At 42.8% G+C, this 25,737-nt stretch overlaps 2 protein-coding genes across 3 annotated transcripts in view; both read right to left on the reverse strand.

Annotated features, from left to right (window-relative positions):
- slx4ip (SLX4 interacting protein) overlaps window positions 1–9,533 on the reverse strand; it is a 29,445-nt gene extending 19,912 nt beyond the window's left edge. The window contains exons 1-4 of one of the 2 annotated variants that reach the window (XM_028990065.1): window positions 9,455–9,533; window positions 9,188–9,236; window positions 4,498–4,587; window positions 3,957–4,086 (exon numbers count right to left, since the gene is read on the reverse strand). In XM_028990065.1, coding sequence (XP_028845898.1) covers window positions 3,957–4,086; window positions 4,498–4,587; window positions 9,188–9,211 — 244 coding nt within the window. In that variant the 5' untranslated portion in view covers window positions 9,212–9,236; window positions 9,455–9,533. Of the gene's footprint in view, window positions 1–3,956; window positions 4,087–4,497; window positions 4,588–9,187 lie in introns of both variants that reach the window. The other variant, XM_028990066.1, reaches the window with a different exon arrangement.
- Window positions 9,534–11,355: 1,822 nt separating this feature from the next.
- LOC114796087 (interferon-induced, double-stranded RNA-activated protein kinase-like) lies at window positions 11,356–25,217 on the reverse strand. The gene is made up of 19 exons (XM_028989977.1): window positions 24,935–25,217; window positions 22,516–22,645; window positions 22,234–22,382; window positions 21,544–21,664; window positions 19,328–19,380; window positions 19,076–19,231; window positions 18,867–18,999; window positions 18,371–18,432; window positions 18,219–18,282; window positions 17,837–17,898; window positions 17,716–17,758; window positions 17,569–17,630; window positions 17,366–17,485; window positions 17,153–17,278; window positions 16,678–16,873; window positions 16,402–16,545; window positions 14,209–14,307; window positions 14,052–14,114; window positions 11,356–11,679 (listed from the first exon to the last, which is right to left on the reverse strand). Exons 1-19 carry the CDS (start codon window positions 25,030–25,032, stop codon window positions 11,542–11,544), a joined length of 2,019 nt encoding a protein of 672 aa, XP_028845810.1. The 5' UTR covers window positions 25,033–25,217; the 3' UTR covers window positions 11,356–11,541.
- Window positions 25,218–25,737: the final 520 nt, after the last annotated feature.

Genomic DNA, 25,737 nt, shown 5'->3' on the forward strand with positions numbered 1-25,737 from the left:
ACCCCTTAACCATAAAAAAAAATCAAAATCCAAAACCCACAGCAACCCCGAAAAGGACAAGGGGGTACAGAAAATGATTCACAAGCACACAATTCAATGCAAATTTCCACCACAATATGATACTTCTGCACCCCGCAGAACTTTGCATTGCAGCAGAGTCCAATGAATATATATGAATCATTTACTGAACTGAATTCAGTTTTTCAAATGGCACAAATCAGCCTGTTCCCATCAAATATGATGCAATTAAACTGCGAATTTCAAATGGCAATGCAACACAGTGTCACATAAAAGCCACTCTTGGTGCTTTCAGAACTGATTCAAACCATATGTGATTACAGTGGTGACTGTACGGTGACTGTACAAGATTTTCATGGTCTAAAAAAAAAAAAAAAAACAGACCTACACATACACTACAAGTCTGTTCTCACCCTAAAAATGTTTGTACAAGCAAACATTAGGAATACTTAAAACAAATATAAGTGACTGGTTGTTGAAGTGTAAACAACATGTATATATATATATATAATTTCTTTTTTTTTAAATAACCCTCCCAGCAATGTGAATTTTAATTCACAGACACGCCTTGAGTGACCAATACTTTGGGCCTTTGGGCGGACCAAAAAGTAGAAAAACAGTAGCCTAGAACATGACGAGTAGCTTAAAGTTTCTTTCTGATTATGATGACCAAATTATAAGTCATGAGACGGGGATAAATCACTCAATGGAATTTTTTTCTGGAAAAATCCTGCATTAAAACAGTTCGTTGTGGTAGAAAACAAGTGTGCATCACCAAACTCACATGGACAAAGGGAATGTCCTAAAGTAAAGTAAAGTGAAGTGATTGTCACATGTGATACACAGAAGCACAGCACACGATGCACACAGTGAAATTTGTCCTCTGCATTTAACCCATCACCCTGAGTGAGCAGTGGGCAGCCACGACAGGCGCCCGGGGAGCAGTGTGTGGGGACGGTGCTTTGCTCAGTGGCACCTCAGTGGCACCTTGGCGGATCGGGATTTGAACCGGCAACCTTCTGATTACGGGGCCGCTTCCTTAACCGCTAGGCCACCACTGCCCCTAATCTGATATTTCATAGAATGTATCGCCCAGTCCTACTGTCCACCGCTCTGTCCTAGTCCTACTCCACTGATTTGGATTCATTTTTTGACACGGACATATTGTGACAACGGAACGGTGGCACCGAGCTGAGCTCGTCGGGCCGCAGAGCATGTTCCCTGTTCACACAGCCAGTTGTTTTCCCAGCTAAAAGGAATAAAAGCAGAACCGCTGCTGAATGAAATGTTGGCGAGGAGGAAGTAAAAACATGTCAGAGCTGCTAGCTTGATCCCTCGCAACTGCACAAAGGCCTGTGACTAATCTGCGTAAAAGCAACACTCTGCAAACGGTTTTCTCCGCATTCACCGCCCAAAGACGCAGGAAGCGGCGAATGGCGGCGGGTGATAATGCGAGGCAATTCTCAGCCCTTTGTGCGGTCCGCTGACACCGCGGCCCTTCACTCGCCAGGGTTGGGAGATGCCACTGTGGGCGCAGGGGGTGGCACAGGACCGCCAGGAAGATTTCCGAGCCCCTCTGGCGGAGCGGCGTGTGCCAAGTTCCTTTTGTGCCCATTCATTCCCACACACACGCAAGACGTAAGCCTCCTGTGCCCGGGCTTTCACTTAATTAACCCGTCAGTAAACAAGAGCACGCTGGAGTGCCAACGCAACGGCCCCCCATCCCCGCCCCGGGACAGCACTCACCCAGGGGCCAAGGCGTTCGGTGGGAAAAATTCCCCCTGTCCAGGCCCTCTCAGAAAACACAAATAAATCAAAACACTATGAGCTAATCATGAACTCGGCAGCGCCGAGAGGGAGGGGAGGGAAGGCAGACTTGGAAAGGGGCCGCCGCAGCTGAGATCTGCCGGGCTGCTGGGCCCAGCCCGTCCCAACGCGTTTACTGGGCACGCTCACGCACACACACACACACACACACACACACTCACTCCTTATTATTTAAAGCAATAATGAGTGACAGCCAGGTTCACCCCTGACTAATGCAGGGTCATCACTTGTCAAAGGTGTGCGCACACCCAGACCTACACACATAAATTGCAGTTCACCCCAGTAGCACAGGTGCAGCTCCTCAGCTGTGTGTATGTGTGTGCATGCATGGTCTCAATTCCCATATATAAAAAGTGATTGTCGTTGTGAACAGCGCACGGTGCACACAACGAAAAGTGTCCTCTGCATTTAACCCGTCACCCTAAGGTGAAAGTCAGAAGTGGGATTTAAGGTTACCTGCTCAGCGCCTGGTATTCCCAAGCCGTGTCCCATCCAAGTACCTACCAGGCCCAACCCTGCTTAGCTTCTGAGATCAGACCAGATTGGGGTTTTTTGGGGGGTTAGGTGTGGCCATAAGCCTATATACTATACATTCATGGTCTTCTTGGTTTAAGGCCTGATTTTGGTAGCACTAAAACAGACATAATGAATGTGTAGTGTTCACTAATGCCAAAGCATGTTTTATAAGAATGTGGGTATAAGAGCTTTAATAAGAGTGTGGGTATTGGGTAGTTTGTTAGATAATTAGCACAATTTCGTTCTTTTTTTTTCTTTTTATTTTTATAATTCGATTAGCGAACACTCCATGTGCATTATGTCTGGTTTAATGGTTCAAAGATCGGGCTCTTAAACCCATCAAAGAAGACATGATTAACCTAAAAAATGCATACATCCCTCCCAAATGTTGCCTTTAGGGGGGAAATTCCTCCTGCTTCCCAAATCCCTTTTGCAATAGTACATTTCTGACACTCAACGACTCTCTCTTGCCCGACGGCACACTGTAGCCAAAACAAGACCCCACCCTCCCGTCCAAATCTACACATGTGCGCAGGTGTGCGAACCTGTTAATTTTCACCAAATGGGGCTACCCGTCAGTCAAACCTCCACCGAGGGGACTGACAAGGAGTGAGAGCCAATTTAAATACCGCACTCCTATCAGCACCTGCCGCCTGCACGCCGCCCAGGGTGGGGAGAGTCGCCTAGTCCCAACTAGTTCTGTTTTCCGTCCCCACCATCTCCATTCACCATGAAAGCAGGTATGACACGAATTCCCTGCGTGTTTGGTGGAGGCGTGAATCTTCATTACGTTCATCGACACATCTCGATTAAATTCATACACTTCACTCCCTCACGTTCCATGCACCACTCACTCACACTTGATCAGTCCACCCAGAGTGCATTGGGAAGGGCCCAGGGGAAACATGGGACATAACTGCTCAGTCAAGCAAATGCACATTAAACGATACTCGATCCAGTATTAGTGCTGGACAGAGCAGATTCAATAAAGAAATTCTGCTGATTGTGTTCAGCCTAAACCAATGACAGAATATTCGGAAATGGCAGCAATTAAACATATTTGTTTTATTATTAGACATTAGAAAAGCTGTTTAAAAAGGCACCTTGTCTGTGGAAAATGGTCAGTAAGGATTAAATGGCTTGTGGGAAAGTTGTGTAGAATGTCAAGTGTTCAATCCAGTACAATACACTGTGCCATTTTCTAGAATTGACTAATAATAGTAATGATATAGGCACTAGATTATATTAAAAAGCTTCAGAAATATGACAGTTCTTTCAAAAAGAACATTGCTCACAATGGATGGATACACTGTGCTAAGAGTGATGTTCCAGCAGACGACCATATAAAGGACGTCACTGCGGTAAACAGCTGACGCTGCAGCTTTTACAACAAACACCAATGTGGCTTGGAGCCGCTCCAGTGGGAACGCAGTGGACTCGCCTTCTCACTGTGCTGCTACAAGCCAAATATGCAAAAAAAACCACTGACATTAGGTGGAAGGTGTGAGTGGCAGGCGCTGGCTGCGAGTGCGAGAGGGCGGGGCTTTGGCAGGCAGTTGGAGTGGAGAGGGTGGGGAGAGCCGTAGGCAATTCACCTTTGATATACAGCGGCTCGGAAGAAGGCTGAGCCTCTTTCCGGTGCTTGGACGGTCCCCTCTGCTGCCGGGATTCCAGGAAGCGCTTGACCCGGAGATCCACGGCGTCTCTAATCAGGACGCTGACTTCCTGTGCGGCCATAAAACAAAACGAGGCCAATATTAAAACATGTTTATCATACATAAACCATTTTATTTGATGCTCTTATCCATCCATTCATTTATTTATTTCAGGGGGGATTAGATGGAATTTTTATTCACAGTAATTACTGCATTTGTGCATGCACACATAAATTATTAAACCAATCAGAGAAGGGCGTGAGACAGTGTAATCATAAAACCTAATGTTGTGTTAGGAGGCAGATGGGTGTGTATCTGTTGGTCTGCTGGGAACAATGAAAATGTTATAAAAAAAAAAAAAAAGTTATTCCCAGGAATTGGTCTAAGTTCCAGCTTGTAGCTTTTGATGTTGTCAGATTTCTCACACGCACGCACACACACACACACACACACACACACAGATCTACACTTGCTTCCATACCTCCTTTAGTTCATGTGTGAACCAGCTGGTATCGGCTTGGCCGCCCAGGGTCAAAGCACGGAGATCCACCATCACAGCGAAGTTCCCACACTGCCAGAAAAAAAAAAAGAAGAACACAGGTTACGGCGATCAGAGCAACCAAGGCTGTCACACAGCAGCCAGTGTGACCGACAGCCAGACAGCCACCCCCCCAAACGCACACCGCAGGGACGCCCCCACTGACCGCGCCAGTTCCTCTGCCTGTATGGATCTTAAACGTGCTACTTCACACGAATTGCACTGTGATCTGCGAGGTGAAAGTGAAGTGATTGTCATTGTGATACACAGCAGTGCAGCACACGGTGCACACAGTGAAATGTGTCCTCTGCATTTAACCCATCACCCATGGTGAGCTGTGGGCAGCCAGTGGCACCTTGGCGTATCGGAATTCAAACCGGCAACCTTCTGATTGCGGGGCCACTTCCTTAACCGCTAGGCCACCACTGGCCAATGTCGATGTCAGAAGGTGGTCGTATCACATCGCTCCTGTACAGTAAAAAAGATGGCGTGTGCCGAAGGGTCCCCAGCACAGATAAAACAGGAAAAGACCGGTTGTTTTAGTTCCTAGCCGGCCGGTTCTAAATGAATCCGGGGCTCGAGATGTTATAAATGTGGGCATGTGACAGGCACAGGTGTGGATGGCGACATGATGGCCAGGACATGTTACTCTTCACCATTCCTGTCGGTTCCGGGCCGACCCCTAAACTCCTCGGGAGCTGGAATAATGGAAATACACATTACGCAGAGTGCCGTAGCAGCAACACAAGCCTGTCAGAGACACACACACACACACACACACACACACACACACACACACAGACTCAGATAAGGGGGATGGTGGGAAGTCAAAGGCAGACAGGAAAGTCGCAACAATGCAGACTGTGACAAAAGCAAACAGGCGCAGTGGAGACCCACAGTAGACAGGGGTGACAGAGATAAGGCACACGAGCATGCACACATAAGCACACACACACATCAGAATAAGCAGCGTGCGAGTAAGCCTGACGTGAGGGTGCGTAGGGACGAGAGCCCCCCATTGTGCAGAGTCTCCCCCCGTCCTCCGACCGGCTATGATTTACTGCTCAGTCACGCGCCGGGAGTCTGCGACTGAAGTCAAGATCGCGACTGAGGATCAGACCGTGGGCAAGAGACACTGCCAAACACATCGTTCCCTACATGCAAGCATTTTTCTAATTGCCTCTTTAAAAAAAACGGGAATGGGAATCAGGATGGGAACCGTGGCTGTGCGAAACATGCACAGCGCCCCCTCATGACATAATGCAATGCGAGTATCTTTATCTCAGACGGAGATGTTTACGGAGCCTGCTGGCCTGGCTGAAGGGACAAAAGGACAGGGCCAGAACAGAGTGGCCCTGTATGGAGGGGGGACATCCCTCTGTGTATAGAGGGACATCTCTTCCTACTGGCTGTCTCTGCGTGGCATTCAGTTGGCTTCTTTGTGCGACGGCAATCAACAAGTGGCCAGCGGTTACGGCCGGCTGCTCTGGACAATTACCGTGTCATGGGAAAGTGGGGCCGAGCCCAGGACGGACCTGTCAATCAACCCCGTGAAAAGATGAGTGACAGCCCCCCCATCCCGACCCTCCCAGTCAGAAATACAAAAAAAAAAATGCCGCTGCAGCGGGAGGGACGATGGCGGGATGGGGACGAGAGACGAGTTTGGACTTGGAAGGGGGGGGGTGGGTATGTGGTTATCTGGGCTGGTTAACCCATCTGCGGTCATGTGGTAAGCGTCTGACTGGCTGCTGGGGTTTCTGGCGCGGGCCCAGACACCTCCAGACGACGCCGTGCGACGGGTCGCTTTGATCAGGTTACAGGAGCGAGTGTTACTACACAGTACATAAACACAGAGTAACAAATCATGCAAGCAGCCATTAGCTAACAGTTATTAAAGGAGGATAACTTCCTGCAGCCTGGCCAAATTTGCATGATATTATGCACAATTTTAGGAAATAGATGCACTAGCATATCACTAAATATTGCAAACCATACAACATGCACACAAATAGTACTGCAATTATGCCATTTGCAATACTTAAGCACTTTGGACTGTGTACATGCAATTTTTGTAGGTGAGATAGTAGCCTAGTGGGTAACACACTCGCCTATGAACCAGATGACCCGGGTTCGAATCCCACTTACTACCATTGTGTCCCTGAGCAAGACACTTAACCCTAAATTGCTCCAGGGGGACTGTCCCTGTAATACTGATTGTAAGTCGCTCTGGATAAGGGCGTCTGATAAATGCTGTAAATGTAAATGTAAATGTAAACTTAACCCAATTGATTATATCATTACTGCAGCAAAATCATGCACCCCTTATTAAAAACATGTATTATTAAAATTTTATTAAATTTGAAGAATCCCACACAAAAGGCACAATTACGAAGACACAGAAACTCACGATATCACATCACGCAATTGACCCCCCCCCCGCAGTCGCTCCAAACGACCCCTCATGTGTTATACGTGACCCCTGTCACTCGGCCTGTTTGCTCCATGCATAAAGTATGAGCAGGTGCCCCCCCCCCGCCGTGGCGGTGGCTGCAGTATGGGGCAGGGCCACCAATCAGCACCAGCGGCACGGCTATTCCGCACCAACGCTGCCTGAATGCAGGTGGTTCGACTGGTGTATGAAGGGCCCCATTCCTGTTTCCCCTTTACACACACACACACACACACACACACACTCAAAATATGTCTGTAATCAGCGGGTGAAAAAAAACAAATAAAGAGTGAAGCAATCTGCAAAGGCCTCTGGTCTACATCACTCTCCATTCCCAGGACGCCCGCTACCTTCCCCTTATCTCCCACTCTCTCTTTTCCTTTGTACCCACTCCCTCCCCTCCGCACAGACGGGGCCACGGAGGGCCCGGGGGCTGCCGAGGGAGGGGGCGCCGCAACCCCGCCGCCCTTCAGACACCGCTATCGCGGCACATGAGAAGCAGATTCCCACGTGTGGCCGCGCTCTGCTCCGAGGCTAACATTAACCAGCCACGCGTGTTTACACTGGGTGCACGGGAGACGGGCAGCGGCAGATGCGGGCGCACCCAATAAAACACCACCGCCACCCCAGATGAACTCAGACCTGGATCTGTAGGTGCATGGTGCCAAGCACTTTGCTTCAACAGAGGTCATTAAAGGTTGTGTTATTCTTTCCAAAACTTCCCAGTATTCCCAATTTTCAGGGAAAATCCTCCATATACGTTCATACACTGAGCAAAAAGAAATATATATATATATTATAGAGTATATAAAAATACTCTTCTCCAAGGCTATAATTCCAACTATCAAAAAATTATTATTTACTAGATTACATTGCATGCATCTTAATTCAAATTCAAATTTTATTTCACAATCTAAGAAAATGTGAATATGAAAACGGCGAGAATATAGCGCTTTGGTCATTTAATTCAACCCCCTAGAACCATTTCCAGATTGTGAATGCCTTTTTATTGATTGTAGGCAACATTCTAGTTTATTGACATGCGGGATTAACAATACTTCTCCACATGAGTGTCACTGTCCCAGTTCAGTTCATGTTCAGGGCACCATTTTGCTCTTTTGTTAAGTGACTGGGTGAATAGGAGCAGTTGTCTCCTTTCAGGACGATCTCTAATTGGCAGAGAGGTGGCAGGCATTCAGCGCAGAAGAATGCCATGTGCAGCGAGCAAATCCCTCTTTGGTGCGAGTGTTAGCACACCTGAGTGCTCTTTATTTCTCCCGAAGAAAGGGACAAAACCCAGTGGTGGAATTTCGGAAGCAAGAACAGACAGGAATATGAGCAGGTAACGTCTGGAAGCTGGATCAGTGCGAGAAGGCCTTGTGTGTGTTTCCTTCCTGTGTTGAAACTATATTTTGCATGCATGAAGATCTTGGTTTTAAAAAAATGATCTGTCCTTCATGTTTGACTTATGATCTTAAGCATAGATTGCACAATTTCTACAGGATATGGTATCCTGTTTGTCAGTACTTGGATGGGTCAACTGACTGATTTTATTACGTTTTTTGTACTGCTTGTTTTTCAGTGAAGACGTGAAAAATAAACCTTCAAAATGTTGGTGTCCATCCAATTACAAAAACAACATAAAAGTGAAACATTTTGCTGATATTGTCATTTGACTGGGTTTGAATGAGGTGACTGAAATCAGGAAAAGAAAGGACAAGACGTTAGAAGAGGACAAAGCTTCGAAGATGAGCGTTTAAAGGTTTCATAGTGGAGTTCAATGAGAGACCATCTGACAAGAAGAACAATACTCAATTCCACTGGAACTGTTCAGAATGTAGAGAATGGATGTTGCGTTCATTTGTAATTTTGTAGTTTCAAGGCAACAAAAACATGTGAATACATATTATGACACATAAAAAGTACTTAAAGCATGGAATTTTTATTTATTTAACATTTAATTATAATATTACATTCAAAACGAAGTAAAATGAAGTTGAAGAACCACAGACTGTCTTATAAGCAAAGGGAATTTGGTAAAACGCCTCTAACTCGATCATTATTGGACTGTTGTTCATTTCCTTCTTGGAGTGAAGAGTGAAAGTTATTTTCTGTGTGCATTACGTCTCAATGTCTCCCTCTAGCGTCCGAATGCGGATTTGCTCCGCCCCGCCAAACACGTACCTTTATTGCAAACTTGCTGGTCATCCCGAGAACAATATTCGTTCCGTTCCTGGAAACACAAAGACATCGTGGCGGCTTCAAAAACGCGGCCTTCGAAATGAAACGCGCATCAATCTGCAAGCTTAATACCCACCGGATGACCCTTACGAGAATTCACTCGAAGCCTTTGTTTCACAAAACGTCACCCGCAAAAAGACTGTCGGCCATGAAATGTAATGGCACGTAAAGTAACGAGCTTTGCGTGAAAATGACACTCGTTCCACTTACCGCCGTTCGTGAATTTGAAACCAACAAGGGGCGATCACTTCCGGGCGACGACACGAAACGACAAAAACGATTTTCCCGCCATTTGTCGAAAAAAAAAGTCTGCGCAACGGATATAAACACTAGATGACGCGTCTGTGGGAGCAAATGCGTCAATGTGGCCGCCATCTTGGGAGGGGCTGGCGCTCCTTTTAAATGAATGAGCGTCCATCAGGGCTGAGGCGGAAAAAAAGAATTAAAGATCCATAAACCGGCAAATCTGAGGTTCATTTAAAATGTCAGACGTGTTATCTACGACCGAACCATGAATAAATTGATTTTTAAATAGAGCATGATTTTATATTTATTTTTCATAAAAAAAATAAACTTAAACTACATTCATACTACATGCAGAATAATGCAAATTCAACACCACAAAAAAGGCCAGCAATGTTAGCTGAAAGACGCTGGCAGTCTTCGTGATAAGCCACTCATACATTTATATTTGATGTGAATTGGTGACTTTAAATTGGTATTAGTGTAGCCACAACTCTGAGTTAGAGCTGTAATTCTTGGCCCGAGCACGACTCAAATGATAAAAAAATCGGCCTGACCGGTCAAGCTCAAACTCCAGCAGTAAATTTGTTTCAATGATTGGTAAAAGTATTTTTGTTTTATTGTTGTCTTATTGTTTTATTAAATTTATTTTTTTTAATGAAATGTTCATTTGATTCGCAAATCTGTTGTCAGGTGATTCGTTTTAATTATCGCAAAACGGAGGCTAGCCTTATGTTTTAAATATTGTCTTGTTCAACTGTGACAGACACAAGAAAACCTTTTTAATGTGGTCTGGCCTGCCTATCATGACTGAAACAACAGAGAGAAAAGTTTTAGCCATACGCACCGCCACCTCTTTTTTTAATTTTCTGCTCACCAACAAAGCAGCGTGTTTTGCTTTGTTCAGTATCACTAAAGATTTAAGTTCTTCTACTTCTTCTGCTTCCAATGTGTTCATATTGCTCGGGAAGTGTGAGCGGTCAGGTCGCATCTGAGCATCCATCCGTACAGCATGAACACATAAATAGTGAGCTTTTTCCGTTTTTTAATTTCCGTTAATTTATTTGTACAGTTTGAGTAGGGTGTTTCTCCCACGACAGGAAACAATCATGAAAAATCGCACAGTGCATGCTCAGCTTACATCTAGCGCTCGTGGAAAAAAGGCGGACTTTTAAAAAGCTGTACTTGTCGGGTTGGGTCGGCCTTGGCTCGTGTCGGATTCTGTCGGGTTTAAGGAGTATATTAAAACTCTCTACACAAAGCACTGTATTAAAACCCCTCCAATCTGATGGTTCCTGGCAGAAAGAGGCATGGCACAATAGAGGTTAAAAGGATGAACAGTTTCTAATTTATTAACACCAGTAAATTACTATTGCAGTTACATGTAAGTATTTTATGAAAAAAAGGTACCAATGTTACAGAAAACCCAAAATAAAAGAAAGGAGAAAAAGAACCTCTTGATCAGGGGAAGGCTGTTTGACAAAGATATGGAGAACGGAGGTGATTAACCTCTACGCAAGACAAAACTGCAGAATGTCATGGACCTGCGACTTCCCATCTTACATGGCCAACTTTTTAGGCCCGATTACAGAGAAAGACATATGGAACATGATTGACATTGAGGTTGACAGCTATCCGAGCCCTTAAAAACAACAGTACATAGAACTCCAATACACTCCAGCACTTTCACTTTCAATCACTCTGGACTCTTTGCACAAAATCTTTGCACTTTTTTTCCTCTTTGCACAATCTCTGCTCTCTTTTTTCCTTATACATTGTCTTTCACTCATTTGCACACCTTCACCCTACATTTTACACATATTTTATGTTAAAGATGTAAGAGTGTAATTTTTGGTTATGTTTGTAATATTTGCATATTGGTCTTCATTGTATACTTTTGCAATACTGTGGTCTGTAGCAGTCGCAAAAAGCATTTCACTGCATACCATACCGTGTATGACTATGTATGTGACAAATAAAATTTGAATTTGACATTCAGCTGACATTCAGTACAATATTTGCCATATTTTCTTATGATTAAGTTATTAATACACTCATATGCTCCTTGGCCCTCTGCCAGCCTTGTCCTCTTTCTCCAGGATTTGTCTGCATTTCTCCAGTTGTGGTGTCAGGTCTTGGGCACTGGGCCTGTCCTCCGGCTGACAGCACAGCATTCGCTTTATTAGCTTAAACTGGGGGAATAGATATCAAATGTTTTATATTTTAAAGTTGTACTGCAGGGATTTATGCTACGTTTATATTAAACCAGAAAAAAATAATAATAATTTCAAACCTATATGGCCCTATGTGACAAAGTGAAAATAACTGTTTGGGCCACCAGTTCTCAATCTCTTTCTTTCGGTAGAAAGCGGAATTAATTCTTCCTTTTATCACTGCATTTCTTCCAGGTCCTGAAAAAGCCCCAGAAATCACACTATCACCACCATATTTTACTCTTGGTATGATGTTCTTTTTCACAACTGCGGTGTTACTTTTATGCCCGATGTAATGCCTCCCAATTTGTCTTGTCAGTCCACAGAATATTTTTCCAAAAGTCTTGGGGATCATCAAGATGTTTTCTGGCAAAACTGAGACAAGCGTTTTAGGGGCCCCAGCACAGTTATTTTCTGAATCGGGTGCTCTTTTTCCGCGTCTCCATATGGACGACAAAGCGGCTTTTTTTTGTGAAAGCGCTGATGTATTAGTGTCACGTAACTCATCGGAAGATGCCCTGGGAAGGCGGAAGCAGGTGATTCCCACAACATAAAACCAGCACCGGCCCAAGGTTCTGTGTTCAGTCATCAAGTTCACAGCAGTGTGAACAGCAGGGAGTCGTGTGTGGAGAAGGTGCTTTGCTCAGTGGCACCTCAGAGGCACCTTGGCAGGTTGGGATTCGATCCGGCAACCTTCTGGTCTTGTCTACATCACTTCATCAGGCAGGGCTTATTTACGTGATTACTTGATTTAGAATGGGTAAGATACAATGACCTTTATTAGTCTTTATTATTAGGTGTGGCTTAAGTGTGGCAGTAATCAGGCCTGGGTTTGGCTAGAGATACTGAACTCAGGTGTGATGAACCATAGTTAAGTTATGTTTTAACGAGGCAATCACTTTGTCACACAGGGTCATGTAAGTTTGGAATTTTCTTTCTGCCTTAACAATAAAATCCTTCAACTAAAAAACACATTTTGTGTTTACTGTCATTGTATTTGATTACTACTACTAAGTAAATGTTAAATGTGACATAAAAGTAATAAATCAGAAAAAACGGCATTTTCATACAACTATATATATATATATATATATATGTGTGTGTGTAAGTATGTATGTATATATATTAGAGGTGGCCATAGATTAATTTTCTTAATCTAGATTAATCTCACTGCAATCTTGGAATTAATCTAGAGTAAACAAAATTAATCTAGATTAATCTAGGTTCTAGATTAATCTACATTAATCTAGATTAAAATGGCTCATTCGAATTCTGCCGAAGGCATTCAGAATATGTGTGCTACCCAAATAATGACTAAAAGTAAGTCTTTGAGAACGGGTTTCTCAAGCCAGGTGGCGCATTAGACCAGGGGCTCATCTCCTGTTTCCAAAATGCATCACAAACTGCTTGAGAAAGCTGTTCTACTATGATAATTGGTGATGAAAATAAATTATGTTCAATAAGATGTACTTGTGTTTACCAACTGTTTATTCAGTTAAATAGCTGCATCCATGTTACCACGTCACGTTTGATGTGGTAATTTCACAGTTCGAAGACTCGTTCTCGCCCCCTACAGTGCAATTCGGCTAGGTATACATCTGTGCTAAAATATCAAGGTGAAAGTCATCATAGTGTAGCGGTTCTTCTTCTGCGTTGTGTAATTTTTTATTTCGTTTCTTGAACCACAAATGATGAGCTGACACCCAAGAGATTTTCTGTGCAAAGTGTATTCTGTACAAAAAGCAAGGTCGCGTCACACATCGCGTCTTTCTGCACCTCTCTCTTCTCTCACAACTCACGCAATGTGTCCAAGAGAACTGAACATTAACATAAAGCATTCACAATTTACAATACTGCATTCCTGTACAAAAAGCAAGGTTGCGTCAGAACATCGCGTCACACATCGCGTCTTTCTGAACCTCTCTCTACAATATACAGTATTAAAAGAACATAAAATATTCACAAAATAACACACATGCAAAATATTCCTAATATGTACATAAATTTTAAATGAAAGAAATAACTTTTTGCACACAAACCCCACGCACCTCTCACAACTCACGCCATGTGTCCAAGAGACCTCTCAAAAACAAAATAAAAGTCTTTAGGAAATAAGAAACTAAAAGACACAAGAAAGAAGAAATATACTTATAAATCTAGTGTAACCATTTAACTCCGGCACTATAGCTTGCGTAGTATAGACCCAGCTCCCAACCCAACTTTGTGAATAGATTAACGGCAATATTTTTTTTATTGCCCGATAAGAGTCTCACGTTAACGCAGCACGTTAACGCCGATAACGGCCCACCACTAATATATATAAAAAAGAGAGATAGAGGGAGGTGACATACCTCAAAAGAAAACTCCTCGCAGAAATGTTGTGGAAAATATTGATTTCTTACTTCATTCCAAAGCTGCAACAAGAAATGCACTCACTATTAGAACAATTCCCAGATTATTAAAAAAAACTATTAAAAAAAAAGCTACTGATATATTTTAAAGACCCACCTGGTCTCTTTCTGCTCCGAAGCAATTCCAAAGGAGCTCAAAGTAAATCAGACCTAATGCGAATATGTCCACTTTTCTGTCATAAGGACTCTGTTTCTTCTACATCATTAAATAGAGAAAAAAAATACATAACAACAAGCATGTGATGCATAAACAACTTTGAACTAACTAATCTCTTACTCTGAAAGATTTTTACACATTTTTACAAAAGAATTTCCAAAATGTTTGAATAACTGTAAGGCAAATTTTGAAATATTTGTGAAAATGTGGAAAAAATTTGTTAAACTAAATTAAAGGCACAGCTATCACAGCTAATCTAGTTCTGGCATAGATCATTAGCTGTAATTTATTTAACTTTTAAAAGGAGACATGCGACTGTGGCGGTGCTGGAATATGGAAGCAACGCACACTGTACCACGTGACTGTGTTCACTACGTAAAGCCAGCAAAGATCCCATAGAGCTGCACTAGTTTTAAACTTTGTAGTTGTAAACATAGAAAAATGTTTCTCATGCTGTCTTACGGAACTATGAACTTATATATTAATGTGTCAATCAGATTTCAATGACTTTATATATTTATTTCATATTCCAAAACTTTTCAAAATTCTCTTTTCAAATCCCTTGACTTTCCCATGATTTTAATGACTAATTGGCTTTCAGAAATTGCGTAAAATACAGGGCATGAGCAAGTAATGAGCGTATCAACTCGGTAAGCGGCATAGCAGGTGATGGCAGGGCCAGTGTACTATTGAATCAGGCTACCATCACGAAGTGCTCCAAAGCCTTTCTGTGCATGTGTGGTTTCACAAGGTTGGGATTTATATGGTATGCTATTCTAGCCCAACTCGATGAAGTAGCTCAACTTGACAGAACACCGGCCCATAGAATAGGCAATATAGGCAAATGCTAACAGCGCTATCCATCCAGGGATTGCCACAAGTGAAGAAAGAAAAATAAAGAGTTTCTTATAACTAGTTTGTATTCATGTGTCTTAATATCAAAAGAACGAAACCACATGAATTTACAAGCGCAGCAAAGCCTATTAAGTAGTAGTAATAATGATACGTAACTTTCCTATGAGGCAACAGCGGCGCACCATCCTTCCCCCTCCACTATGGCAAGGCAATATGGCAGGTTCATGATGCATTTTTAAAGGTAAAAAAATCCTTTTGTTGCAAGAAAGCAGTGCAATTCAATAATTGACGCAAGCCTTTTTCACACCACTTAGTGATAAAATCCTGTTTGCTGTTTGTGTACAAGCCTATTCTAAACCTATCTGACATGTAACATCCACACCATGCATGTTGTTTTACGATAGTACAATATATTAATTATGTTTTTGCTTAAACAACAATCAAAATGGTACACAGCTGGTGTTCCACCATGTGCACTTTCATCAGCACAAAATATGTCTGATAAACGATTTTAACTCCCCTGATTTGTTTTTACAACTCGACTACTGGCTGGGAGTGATCAGGACCCACTAATCTGGTGCACCAGCACCCGCTGTGTGAGCCCAGTAGGACCTGGGAGTCACAATTACGATATGCTTTTGACTTTTGGGTCAGGTTTGGGCTTTAGATTTATGATAATAATTGGACAAAAAAAAGACATATTTTTCCTGACTGCTATCTTCCCTGAAAGAAAATCTATAGTCAGCGTGTGCACTTGGCAGCACAGTAGCAGTGGATTAGCAATGAAACGGTTTCAGTTAAGCTTCCTTACCTCATAGTTTAAAGCGGATATATACGGAAGCAAGTAACAGAAAGACATTGTGTTAAACTGCTGCCAGAACTTCAGTTGTGTTCCTGGCAAGGTTTGTGTAAGCCCTCTGGAAAGATCTATAGTTCAATAACTGTTTCTCATTTGGCTAGACCTCCCCAGCATCATTGAATTAATGAAGAATTCTTAAAATATTGTAATCTTATATTGTTATAATATCTTTATTTTAAGCTTCTTATTCATTTCTGTAAAAAAACAATATATGCAATTTTATATGTCAAGAAGGATTTGCAGCTCCCAGGGCTTTCTTGTGGAAACCGGGTGCAAATGGCTCTTACAAGTTAAACGTTGCAGACCACTGGATTAGTGTAATAGTATAAAAGTATATCACACATTCTGATCTCATGCTGGCCCATGCCTCCTTCAACTCGTATCATTCATGGAGGTGAAACCCCTGCTCAGCTCCTCACCTGCTCAGGGCTCATATAAGAGCGGCTGCCTGCACACTTTGTCCTCTTCATTAAACTGGCATCATCATCATCGTTCGGCATGGTAACCAGGCCAAAGTCCCCAATTTTCACCTTTTCTGCTGCTCCGAATAAGATGTTCAAAGGCTGGGGAACCAATAAAACAGCTACAGTTACATTTACGGAATTCAGCATCTCGTGGCGTTACATATCGTCACCCGCCCTATTAAACAACTTAAAAACCAAAACAATCAGCCTCGAGGTCGATTCAGCTCTTACTTTCAGGTCGCGGTGGATGAGCTTCTTGGAGTGGATGTACTCCACGCCCAGCAAAATCTGATGGATGTAGCGGAGGGCATTCTGTCTGCGATCTGGGTTTCCTTTAGTGTTCCACTCGTCAATACGCAGCCGGAGATTCCCTCTGCAGAGCTCCATCTGGATGTAGAGGAACTCTGCGCTGGAGCTGTTGCCTGAGCTGCAAATGTATAGTAACGAACACGTTCATCACGTTTAACCCTCTTTCACATACAAGCATACAAACAATCTGAGTAGGACAGTGATGGCTGAATAATGAAGGTATTGAAGAATGTACATTATGTATTCAGTGTAGAAATAAGTCATATACTACAGTGTAGAAATTTTTTTTTTAGAAAATTCATCTGAACTTTTTAAATGTTGTACAATTTGGACATTATTGTAAAAGTGCACCAATCCAATTTATGAAAAAATATAATTAAATAATCTTGAATTTTACTCAGAGGTGCTGTAAGAGTTGGAGCCATTGTGTTTATACTCCATTTCCTCAATCCAACATGTGTAGTAGCGCACAATGTTCTCGTGTTGAAGATCTGCTAAGGTCCTGATCTCTCGTTGTGCTTTCCTGGGAGAGTGAAGAAGACATAATTTACACCAGCATACTTCAAATAAAATGAATATTACATATTAATACTAGGCCATACTAACTCACTCGGTGCTCTTTACTATCTTCACAGCGTACTCCTTCTTCTCAAGCTTTCGTCTGGCTTTGAAAACTCGTCCAAACCCCCCTCTGCCGATGGGCTCAATTAACTCGAACTCCTGAATAAATCTAAAAGAAGATGGCGAGGCTTGTTGCAACCGATGTTTCACACATTTCTACAGACAGAACTGTGGCTGGGGAGTCTCATTTACCTTGAGCAGTTCAGCGCTGTCTCAGCCTTCGTCGGGGTGCTGGTTTTCATATTTGGAATATCCTGAAATCGAGGTTTATTTAGAAAAAAAGATTTACAAAGCTGTAATGTAAATGGCATGAACCAGGCATGAGTTTCAGTAATGTACCTCTATACTCTTATTCAATTCCATTGGGAAATTTATTGCCAACCTGTGAAAAAACCCATGAAGTAGCATCATTTTTGTAAATAATCATATACCAAAGACAGACAGACATGGTGACACTTACTTCCTTTTACTTTTAGTATTTCCAGGACTCGCTTCCTGAATAGATGAATAGTTGCTGGGAATCTGCAGAATTAGACAAATTCTTTTAGACTACAAGATTTCATTTGAAATGATCGAATAAAAATAAAAGTGACTGCTCTGAACTCTGCCATGACGGAAACCTACAACTAGCAATCTTCAGATCATGGGATCATGATAATGCAGAAGATTTGCAGAAAACGACTTTATGAGTGTACACTGATTAACAACAATGAAGGCATTTGTTGATAAAGCCAATTGAATACATATTAAGACTTTCTTTAAGGAACCACAAAAATAGGAAATAATAGATGTACAAATAAATAATGAAAAAAGATATAAAAACATAATAATGGTGAAATTACTTGAGGTGAGTCTTCAAAGATGATTGACTCACTTGTACTTGTGCTGGCAGCTTGATTTGCAATTCTAGTGAAACAAACCATTTTAATCACACAGTTTTGTTCAAAATGAATGAATAATAATAATTGTTGCAATAATAATAATAAAAACATACTTCTTGTTTGGGGTCTGCGAGGACATTTCACCATCAGATAGTGTAGATTTAGAACTGGACATCTGAACATAAAGTCAAGTAATGGAATTAACCAGTGAGAGGCAAATTACCATAAAGCATGTGGTAGAGTAAGAGATACTCAAGATAAAATATTACTCTAGAAAAAGTAGAAGACTCACCTTTCAACTACCACTTGAGTACAAAAGCCTTTGCTTCAAAGCACTAACAGTGAATGTCCTATGATTTATAGTGACTATAAATGTCCTATTATCATTTTATTTAAATAGGACTCTTGCTTAATGAACTAATTTTAGGTGAAAAGCCATTTGAGTGAACATCATTAATTTGTCAGACATTGATGTCTATTAAAATGAACATAAGCACGCTGATGGCAAACAATTTTAGTTAAAAAAAAAAAATCCCTTTCTATACTGCATCAGTACACATCGGGGGCATCTTAAACAAGTCAACTCAGACACTGTCCACCCACGGGTACCTGACTGCTCCAGTCAAACTCCTCCATAAGAGCTTCCCACGCCCGCTGAGCTGCTTGCTGCCTGGCCTCCTTAGCTGAGCCGCCCTCTCCGACTGGGTACTGCTTCTTATTCATCACCACCCTGTACACAAATCTACACACAGCCACTCAAATACGCGTTCAAGGAAGTTTTTTTAATGCCGGCATTTAAAAAAAACAGAAGTACTTACACAGGGGTGTGTGGTGGTCCTCTTTTCTCCACTTGCACATATTCTATCCCCTGTTTAGCTCCCTGACAGTGGTTGTTCAGCATCCCAATGAAATTAGTTTCGGACACACTATCAGACCTTCCTGGAGATGACATGCTTAAATTTGTCAGGTTTTGACTGTAAGAAAGCATAAAACATAAGACATGGTGAGTGAAGCACAAATGCAATAAAAAATCCTCCAGTGCTCTTCGTTCAGAAGGGAAAAAAAACTACCTGAGATCAGGGACAGTGTGACTGGCCATGGTGTTATTGTTTCCATACGTGACCTATACACATCAACAAAAAAAAGGTAAATCAGCAAATGTTTCAATCTTAGGGTTATGCAGAATTCAACTGAACACTGATTCACTTGCCTAGAAAAACTGAATCATATGTTCAGAATTCTTGTTATCTTTTTGATATGCAATGTTGTCTATTTGATGCCAAGCTCCTCGCACTGACATTTTAAAGGGCCTCACAATTAGTCTGTAAAGAATATATGTTAAGCTCACTATGTCAATACAGGTCTTATGAAATAATATAACAGTGTAAATTTACTGTCCACTCAAAATAATTACACACAGCCACAAATGTCTAAACCGCTGGCAAAAAAGTGAGTACACCTCTAATACAAACTGAACACTGACTACTGTATCAAAGTGTCATATCTTCAGTGTTGTACCAAGGAAATTTATAAATAAATATATGTATATGTGTATATATGTCACTCTGTCATATATATCATGTGTGTGTGTGTTTGTTTGTGACACAGTAGCAGTCGAAAGGTTTGATGCACCTACTACAGTCCTTGACAAAAGTCTTGTCACTTGTGTACAAATTGACCTCAAGTGCCACTGAAATATATTTCTAAATCAAGATTTTTTTACAAGAAATGTCTCATTTTATTCCCAATAGCTTTTAATATTCACAGCTTGGAAAAGTCCATTTGTTCCATTTTTGCAAAAACATAAGTGTTGTCGCCTTGTCATATGAGCTTCACCTGTGACTGTGTGTATAAAAGTGGATAAAAAGAAGCCCAGTACACTAGATCTTCAAATCAACTGCACCTAGACCTCTGCAAATATTCACCCTGAGACTAGTGTTGATTATCAAGAGGCTGAAGACCAGATCCACTGCTGATGTGACAGACACCTTCAATGTGTCTCAGCGTCAAGTACAGAGGATTAAAAAAAAAAGATTTGAAGAGACTGGAGACATTTTTGACAAGCCCAGATCAGGCCGACCCACGCAAGACAACTTTGTTGAGGACAAACGGTTTGAGGACCTCAAAAATCCAAGGCCAGACCATTTTCCACTGCAGCAGAGCTCCACGAGACCTGATCACCTGAAGTCCCAACCAGAATAGTTTGTCGTATTCTGTCTGGAAATGGCCTCCATGGTGGAATAAGTGCCCAGAAAAAACGTGTGGCATTTGTCAAGGCCCACAGCCTGCTAAAAGGATGGACGCTCCAGGATTGGCCAGCCCAGTCCCCAGACATGAACATCATTGAGCATGTGTGAGGTAGGATGAAAGAGGAAGCATGGAAGACGAAACCAGAGAATGTTGATGAACTCTGGGAGGCATGCAAGACTGCTTTCTTTGCTATTCCTGATGACTTCATCAATAAATTGTATGAATCCTTGCCAAATCGCATGGATGCAGTCCTTCAACCTCATGGAACTCAAACAAGACATTAAATTTGAATCTCACAGCAGCACTGCTTAATTTGCTGACATATTTTTGTATTTGCAGTAAATTTGTTCTATTTCTGTAAAAGTTACCTTTCTGTCTTGATTAAATGATAAATCTGTTTTCAGTGAAACTAATTCATTTCAATGCATTAAACATCATTTGGTAGGGTTTTATCTTTTCATATGAGCTATTTCTAACACCAATTGATTAATTAAAAGTAAGGTAGCAGGTGTTTCTACATAATAGAAAAGCGACAAGACTTTTGTCCGGGACTGTATGTGGTGGTTATGATGGAGGCCATATTGAGGAATTTAATGCAAGTAATATATTTATTACGGGGCAGTGGTGGCCTAGCGGTTAAGGAAGCGGCCCTGTAATCAGAAGGTTGCTGGTTCGAATCCCGAGCCGGCAAGGTGCCACTGAGTTGGCACTGAGCAAAGCACCGTCCCCACACACTGCTCCCCGGGCGCTTGTCATGGCTGCCCACTGCTCACTCAGGGTGATGGGTTAAATGCAGAGGACAAATTTCACTGTGTGCACTGTGTGCTGTGCTGCTGTGTATCACATGTGACAATCACTTCACTTTACTCACTTTACTTTATATTTAATACTTTGTCTTGTACTTTAATGTCTTTGGTTTTGTTCTAAAACATAAAGCTCAAATACCTGAATAAAAACATTATTAATTATTACTATTAGCAGCAGGAGATCTGTTGCTAGCAGAAATTATCAAAATTACAAAATGATGACTTGTCACCTCTGTCTCCTCTCTTAAGAGCGTCTGAAACACGAGCTTCGCTGCCTCCTCTCTGGCTTCCTTCTTGGTTCTCCCATAGCCTTCTGGGTATTCTTTATCACCAGCAACATATCTGCAGCATCTTTCACATAATCACAGTTAATTACATTTACATTTACAGCATTTATCCCTGGTCCCTCCATCTCTGAAGGTACGAGGAAGACACTCATCTAGACTCTTCTCCGTCTTGGCCCCTCGTTGGTGGAATGAACTTCCCCTCGAGGTCAGAACAGCTCAGTCACTGAGCACCTTCAAACGGCAGCTCAAGACCTTCCTCTTTAGAGAATATTTAGATTAACTTGTAACCTTCTTATTGTCTTACTTATGTATAGAATCTACAACAGAGTGAATAAAAAGATTGTATTCATAGTTGTGGGTCCTAATGAACCAAAATTGATCACTTCATCAATGGTAACATGGATGCACGTTGTAAGTTGCTCAGGATAAGGGCGTCTGCCAAATGCTTTAAATGTAAATGTAAGCTTGTAGCTTAGATGAGCAGTGGTTTTGATTTCACTGGTTTGTAATGGTGCCTAAGACCCAAAATGTCCACATGGTCATCATTAGTTTACAGAGTTGGGAGAGTCCAACCTCTAGTTCCTATGTTCATTCTTTTTTATATTAGTCACTGTGTATATGGTAAATACTCACTGGGGGGTGGTGAGGGATCCTATCCTGGTCCATTCGACAGGAGTAAAAGTTATCCTGGTCCTGTGGGAGTGTTCATTCAGCCAGCACTGGTAGTTGGGTTGTGTGATGGTGGTTCGGATTTCAGAGGTGCAGCCAGATGCCAAGGATTTCTATGAAAAACGAAAATGAAATAATATTTAGATGAAAATGTGTACATTCAACAGAATACCTTGTGTCTACAGGCAATACAAAAACAAATAGATTTAAGACAGGAAGCTGAAATGTCAGAGAGGATCATCTCACATCTTCTGTGGTTTCAAGCAGCCTGAGGGCTTCTAGGGCTTTCTGAGCCGCTTTCTCCTTCGCCTCCTTCTTACTCCGCCCAGACCCTTCAGGATATGCCGTGTTGTTCACCACAGCCCGGATGGTGAACCTACATAAACATGTCCACACTAGTGATCAACAACTGTGTGTGTGTTAGTGTGTGAGTGTACGAGTGCATGTTTGTGAGTGTGTGTGTGTGTGTGTGCGTGTGTTTGTGAGTATGTGTGGGTGTGTGTGTGTGTTTGTGAATGTGTGTGTGCGTGTTTGTGAGTATGTGTGGATGTGTATGAGTGTGGGTGTATGTGTTTGTGAGTGTGTGTGTGCGAGTGTGTGTGTGTGTGTGTGTGGGTGTGTGTGTGTTTGTGAGTGTGCCTGTGTGGGTGTTTGTGAGTGCGTGTGTGTGCGTGTGTATGTAGGTGCGTGTGTGTTTGTGAGTATGTGTGGGTGTGAGTGTGTGTGCTTGTGAATGTGTGTGTGAGTGTGTGTGAGTGTGCGTGTGTATGTAGGTGCGTGTGTGTTTGTGAGTGTGTGTGTGAGTGCGTGCATGTTTGTGAGTGTGTGTGTGTGTGCGAGTGCATGTGTGTGTGTGTTTGTGAGTATGTGTGGGTGTGAGTGTGTGTGTTTGTGAATGTGTGTGTGCGTGTTTGTGAGTATGTGTGGATGTGTATGAGTGTGGTTGTGTGTTTGTGAGTATGTGTGCGTGTGTGGGTGTATGTGTTTGTGAGTGTGTGTGTGTGTGTGTGTGTGTGTGCGTGTGTGGGTGTGTGTTTGTGAGTGTGCGTGTGTGGGTGTTTGTGAGTGCGTGTGTGTGCGTGTGTATGTAGGTGCGTGTGTGTTTGTGAGTATGTGTGGGTGTGAGTGTGTGTGCTTGTGAATGTGTGTGTGCGTGTGTGTGAGTGTGTGTGAGTGTGCGTGTGTATGTAGGTGCGTGTGTGTTTGAGTGTGTGTGTGTGTGTGCGAGTGCATGTGTGTGTGTGTTTGTGAGTATGTGTGGGTGTGAGTGTGTGTGTTTGTGAATGTGTGTGTGCGTGTTTGTGAGTATGTGTGCGTGTGTGGGTGTATGTGTTTGTGAGTGTGTGTGTGTGCGTGTGTGGGTGTATGTGTTTGTGAGTGTGTGTGTGTGCGTGTGTGGGTGGGTGTATGTGTTTGTGAGTGTGTGTGTGTTTGTGAGTGTGTGTGCGTGTGTGGGTGTGTGTTTGTGAGTGTGCGTGTGTGGGTGTTTGTGAGTGCGCGTGTGTGCGTGTGTATGTAGGTGCGTGTGTGTTTGTGAGTATGTGTGGGTGTGAGTGTGTGTGCTTGTGAATGTGTGTGTGCCTGTGTGTGTGAGTGTGTGTGAGTGTGCGTGTGTATGTAGGTGCGTGTGTGTTTGAGTGTGTGTGTGTGTGTGTGCGAGTGCATGTGTGTGTGTGTTTGTGAGTATGTGTGGGTGTGAGTGTGTGTGTTTGTGAATGTGTGTGTGCGTGTTTGTGAGTATGTGTGCGTGTGTGGGTGTATGTGTTTGTGAGTGTGTGTGTGTGCGTGTGTGGGTGTATGTGTTTGTGAGTGTGTGTGTGTGCGTGTGTGGGTGGGTGTATGTGTTTGTGAGTGTGTGTGTGTTTGTGAGTGTGTGTGCGTGTGTGGGTGTGTGTTTGTGAGTGTGCGTGTGTGGGTGTTTGTGAGTGCGCGTGTGTGCGTGTGTATGTAGGTGCGTGTGTGTTTGTGAGTATGTGTGGGTGTGAGTGTGTGTGCTTGTGAATGTGTGTGTGCGTGTGTGTGAGTGTGTGTGAGTGTGTGTGCGAGTGCATGTGTGTGTGTGTTTGTGAGTATGTGTGGGTGTGAGTGTGTGTGTTTGTGAATGTGTGTGTGAGTGCGTGCATGTTTGTGAGTGTGTGTGTGTGTGCGAGTGCATGTGTGTGTGTGTTTGTGAGTATGTGTGGGTGTGAGTGTGTGTGTTTGTGAATGTGTGTGTGCGTGTTTGTGAGTATGTGTGGATGTGTATGAGTGTGGTTGTGTGTTTGTGAGTATGTGTGCGTGTGTGGGTGTATGTGTTTGTGAGTGTGTGTGTGTGGGTGTGGGTGTTTGTGAGTGCGTGTGTGTGCGTGTGTATGTAGGTGCGTGTGTGTTTGTGAGTATGTGTGGGTGTGAGTGTGTGTGCTTGTGAATGTGTGTGTGCGTGTTTGTGAGTATGTGTGGATGTGTATGAGTGTGGTGTGTGTTTGTGAGTGTGTGTGTGTGCGTGTGTGTTTGTGAGTGTGCGTGTGTGGGTGTTTGTGAGTGCGTGTGTGTGCGTGTGTATGTAGGTGCGTGTGTGTTTGTGAGTGTGTGTGTGAGTGCGTGCATGTTTGTGAGGTTGTGTGGGTGTGTGTGAGTGCCTGTGTTTGCGAGTGTGGGTGGGACACCCCCGGGTGTCACAGCTCACGTTTTAATGTGATCCGGACCCGAAGCTGCTACTTCCTCGAACCTGACCTGGACGCGCTGCTGCTGTCCGTACTGGTTGAGCGTCGCGACGTCGCTCATTGCGTCGTGACAGAACGCTGCTGGTGGAACTCCTGGCGCCCTGGTCCCTATCAGCCCCGCGTTCCGAACCCCGCCTGCATTAATGCCCACATCATGCCGGAGCCGAGATCCTTCGGGCTCAAGCTGTCCGGCGCGGCGACGCGCTCTTACTTTCGTTTTGCCAAAAGGTTTCGATTTCCGGCGACGGTGGCGGCGACGACAACAACATCCGGTTTTAAAACAGGATGACATCAAATTAACAGATTTAAACGTAAAAACAGAGAAATAATAGAAATACAAAACTACATAAAACACATCGCATACAAAATATTTAATCAATTTTGGAATAAATCAAAATGTGGAAAAGTGATGCACTGTATTAGTTGGAAGCAGCCCTGTCATGGCTTCGCATTAAAGTCACTTTAAATAAAAACTCACGCCACTGTCCCCTATGGTATACTGTTAAGGGCGTATTTTATGGGTTTTGATGTATAAAAAAATATTAAGAAAATTAAATTGTAATGTTGTACGTGTTCAATTTCTGTAACGTAATCTGAGAGCATGATATGACCACACAGTAAAATGTATGACACAACATAATCATAAATCTTATTTAGTTTGGTTTTAGAAGAGCTACTGAGTTGACCTGTTATGTCTGAGATCATCTGATTCTATATAATTTCATGATCAATATATTTTCATCAAAAGCTGAAGCTTTTGGTTGAA

Source organism: Denticeps clupeoides, chromosome 8 (assembly GCF_900700375.1).
Source record: "Denticeps clupeoides chromosome 8, fDenClu1.1, whole genome shotgun sequence".
NCBI classification, from domain to species: domain Eukaryota; kingdom Metazoa; phylum Chordata; class Actinopteri; order Clupeiformes; family Denticipitidae; genus Denticeps; species Denticeps clupeoides.

What these genes read in the sequence shown, in the direction of transcription:
- LOC114796087 (XM_028989977.1), bottom strand. Translation starts at nt 25,032, where the DNA reads ATGAGCGACGTCGCGACGCTCAACCAGTACGGACAGCAGCAGCGCGTC. An exon ending in ACAGCGCTGAACTGCTCAAG is followed by an intron (nt 17,486 to 17,568) that starts GTAAATGAGACT and finishes ATCTTCTTTTAG; the next exon opens with ATTTATTCAGGAGTTCGAGT. An exon ending in AACTCTTACAGCACCTCTGA is followed by an intron (nt 16,874 to 17,152) that starts GTAAAATTCAAG and finishes ATACATTTGCAG; the next exon opens with CTCAGGCAACAGCTCCAGCG.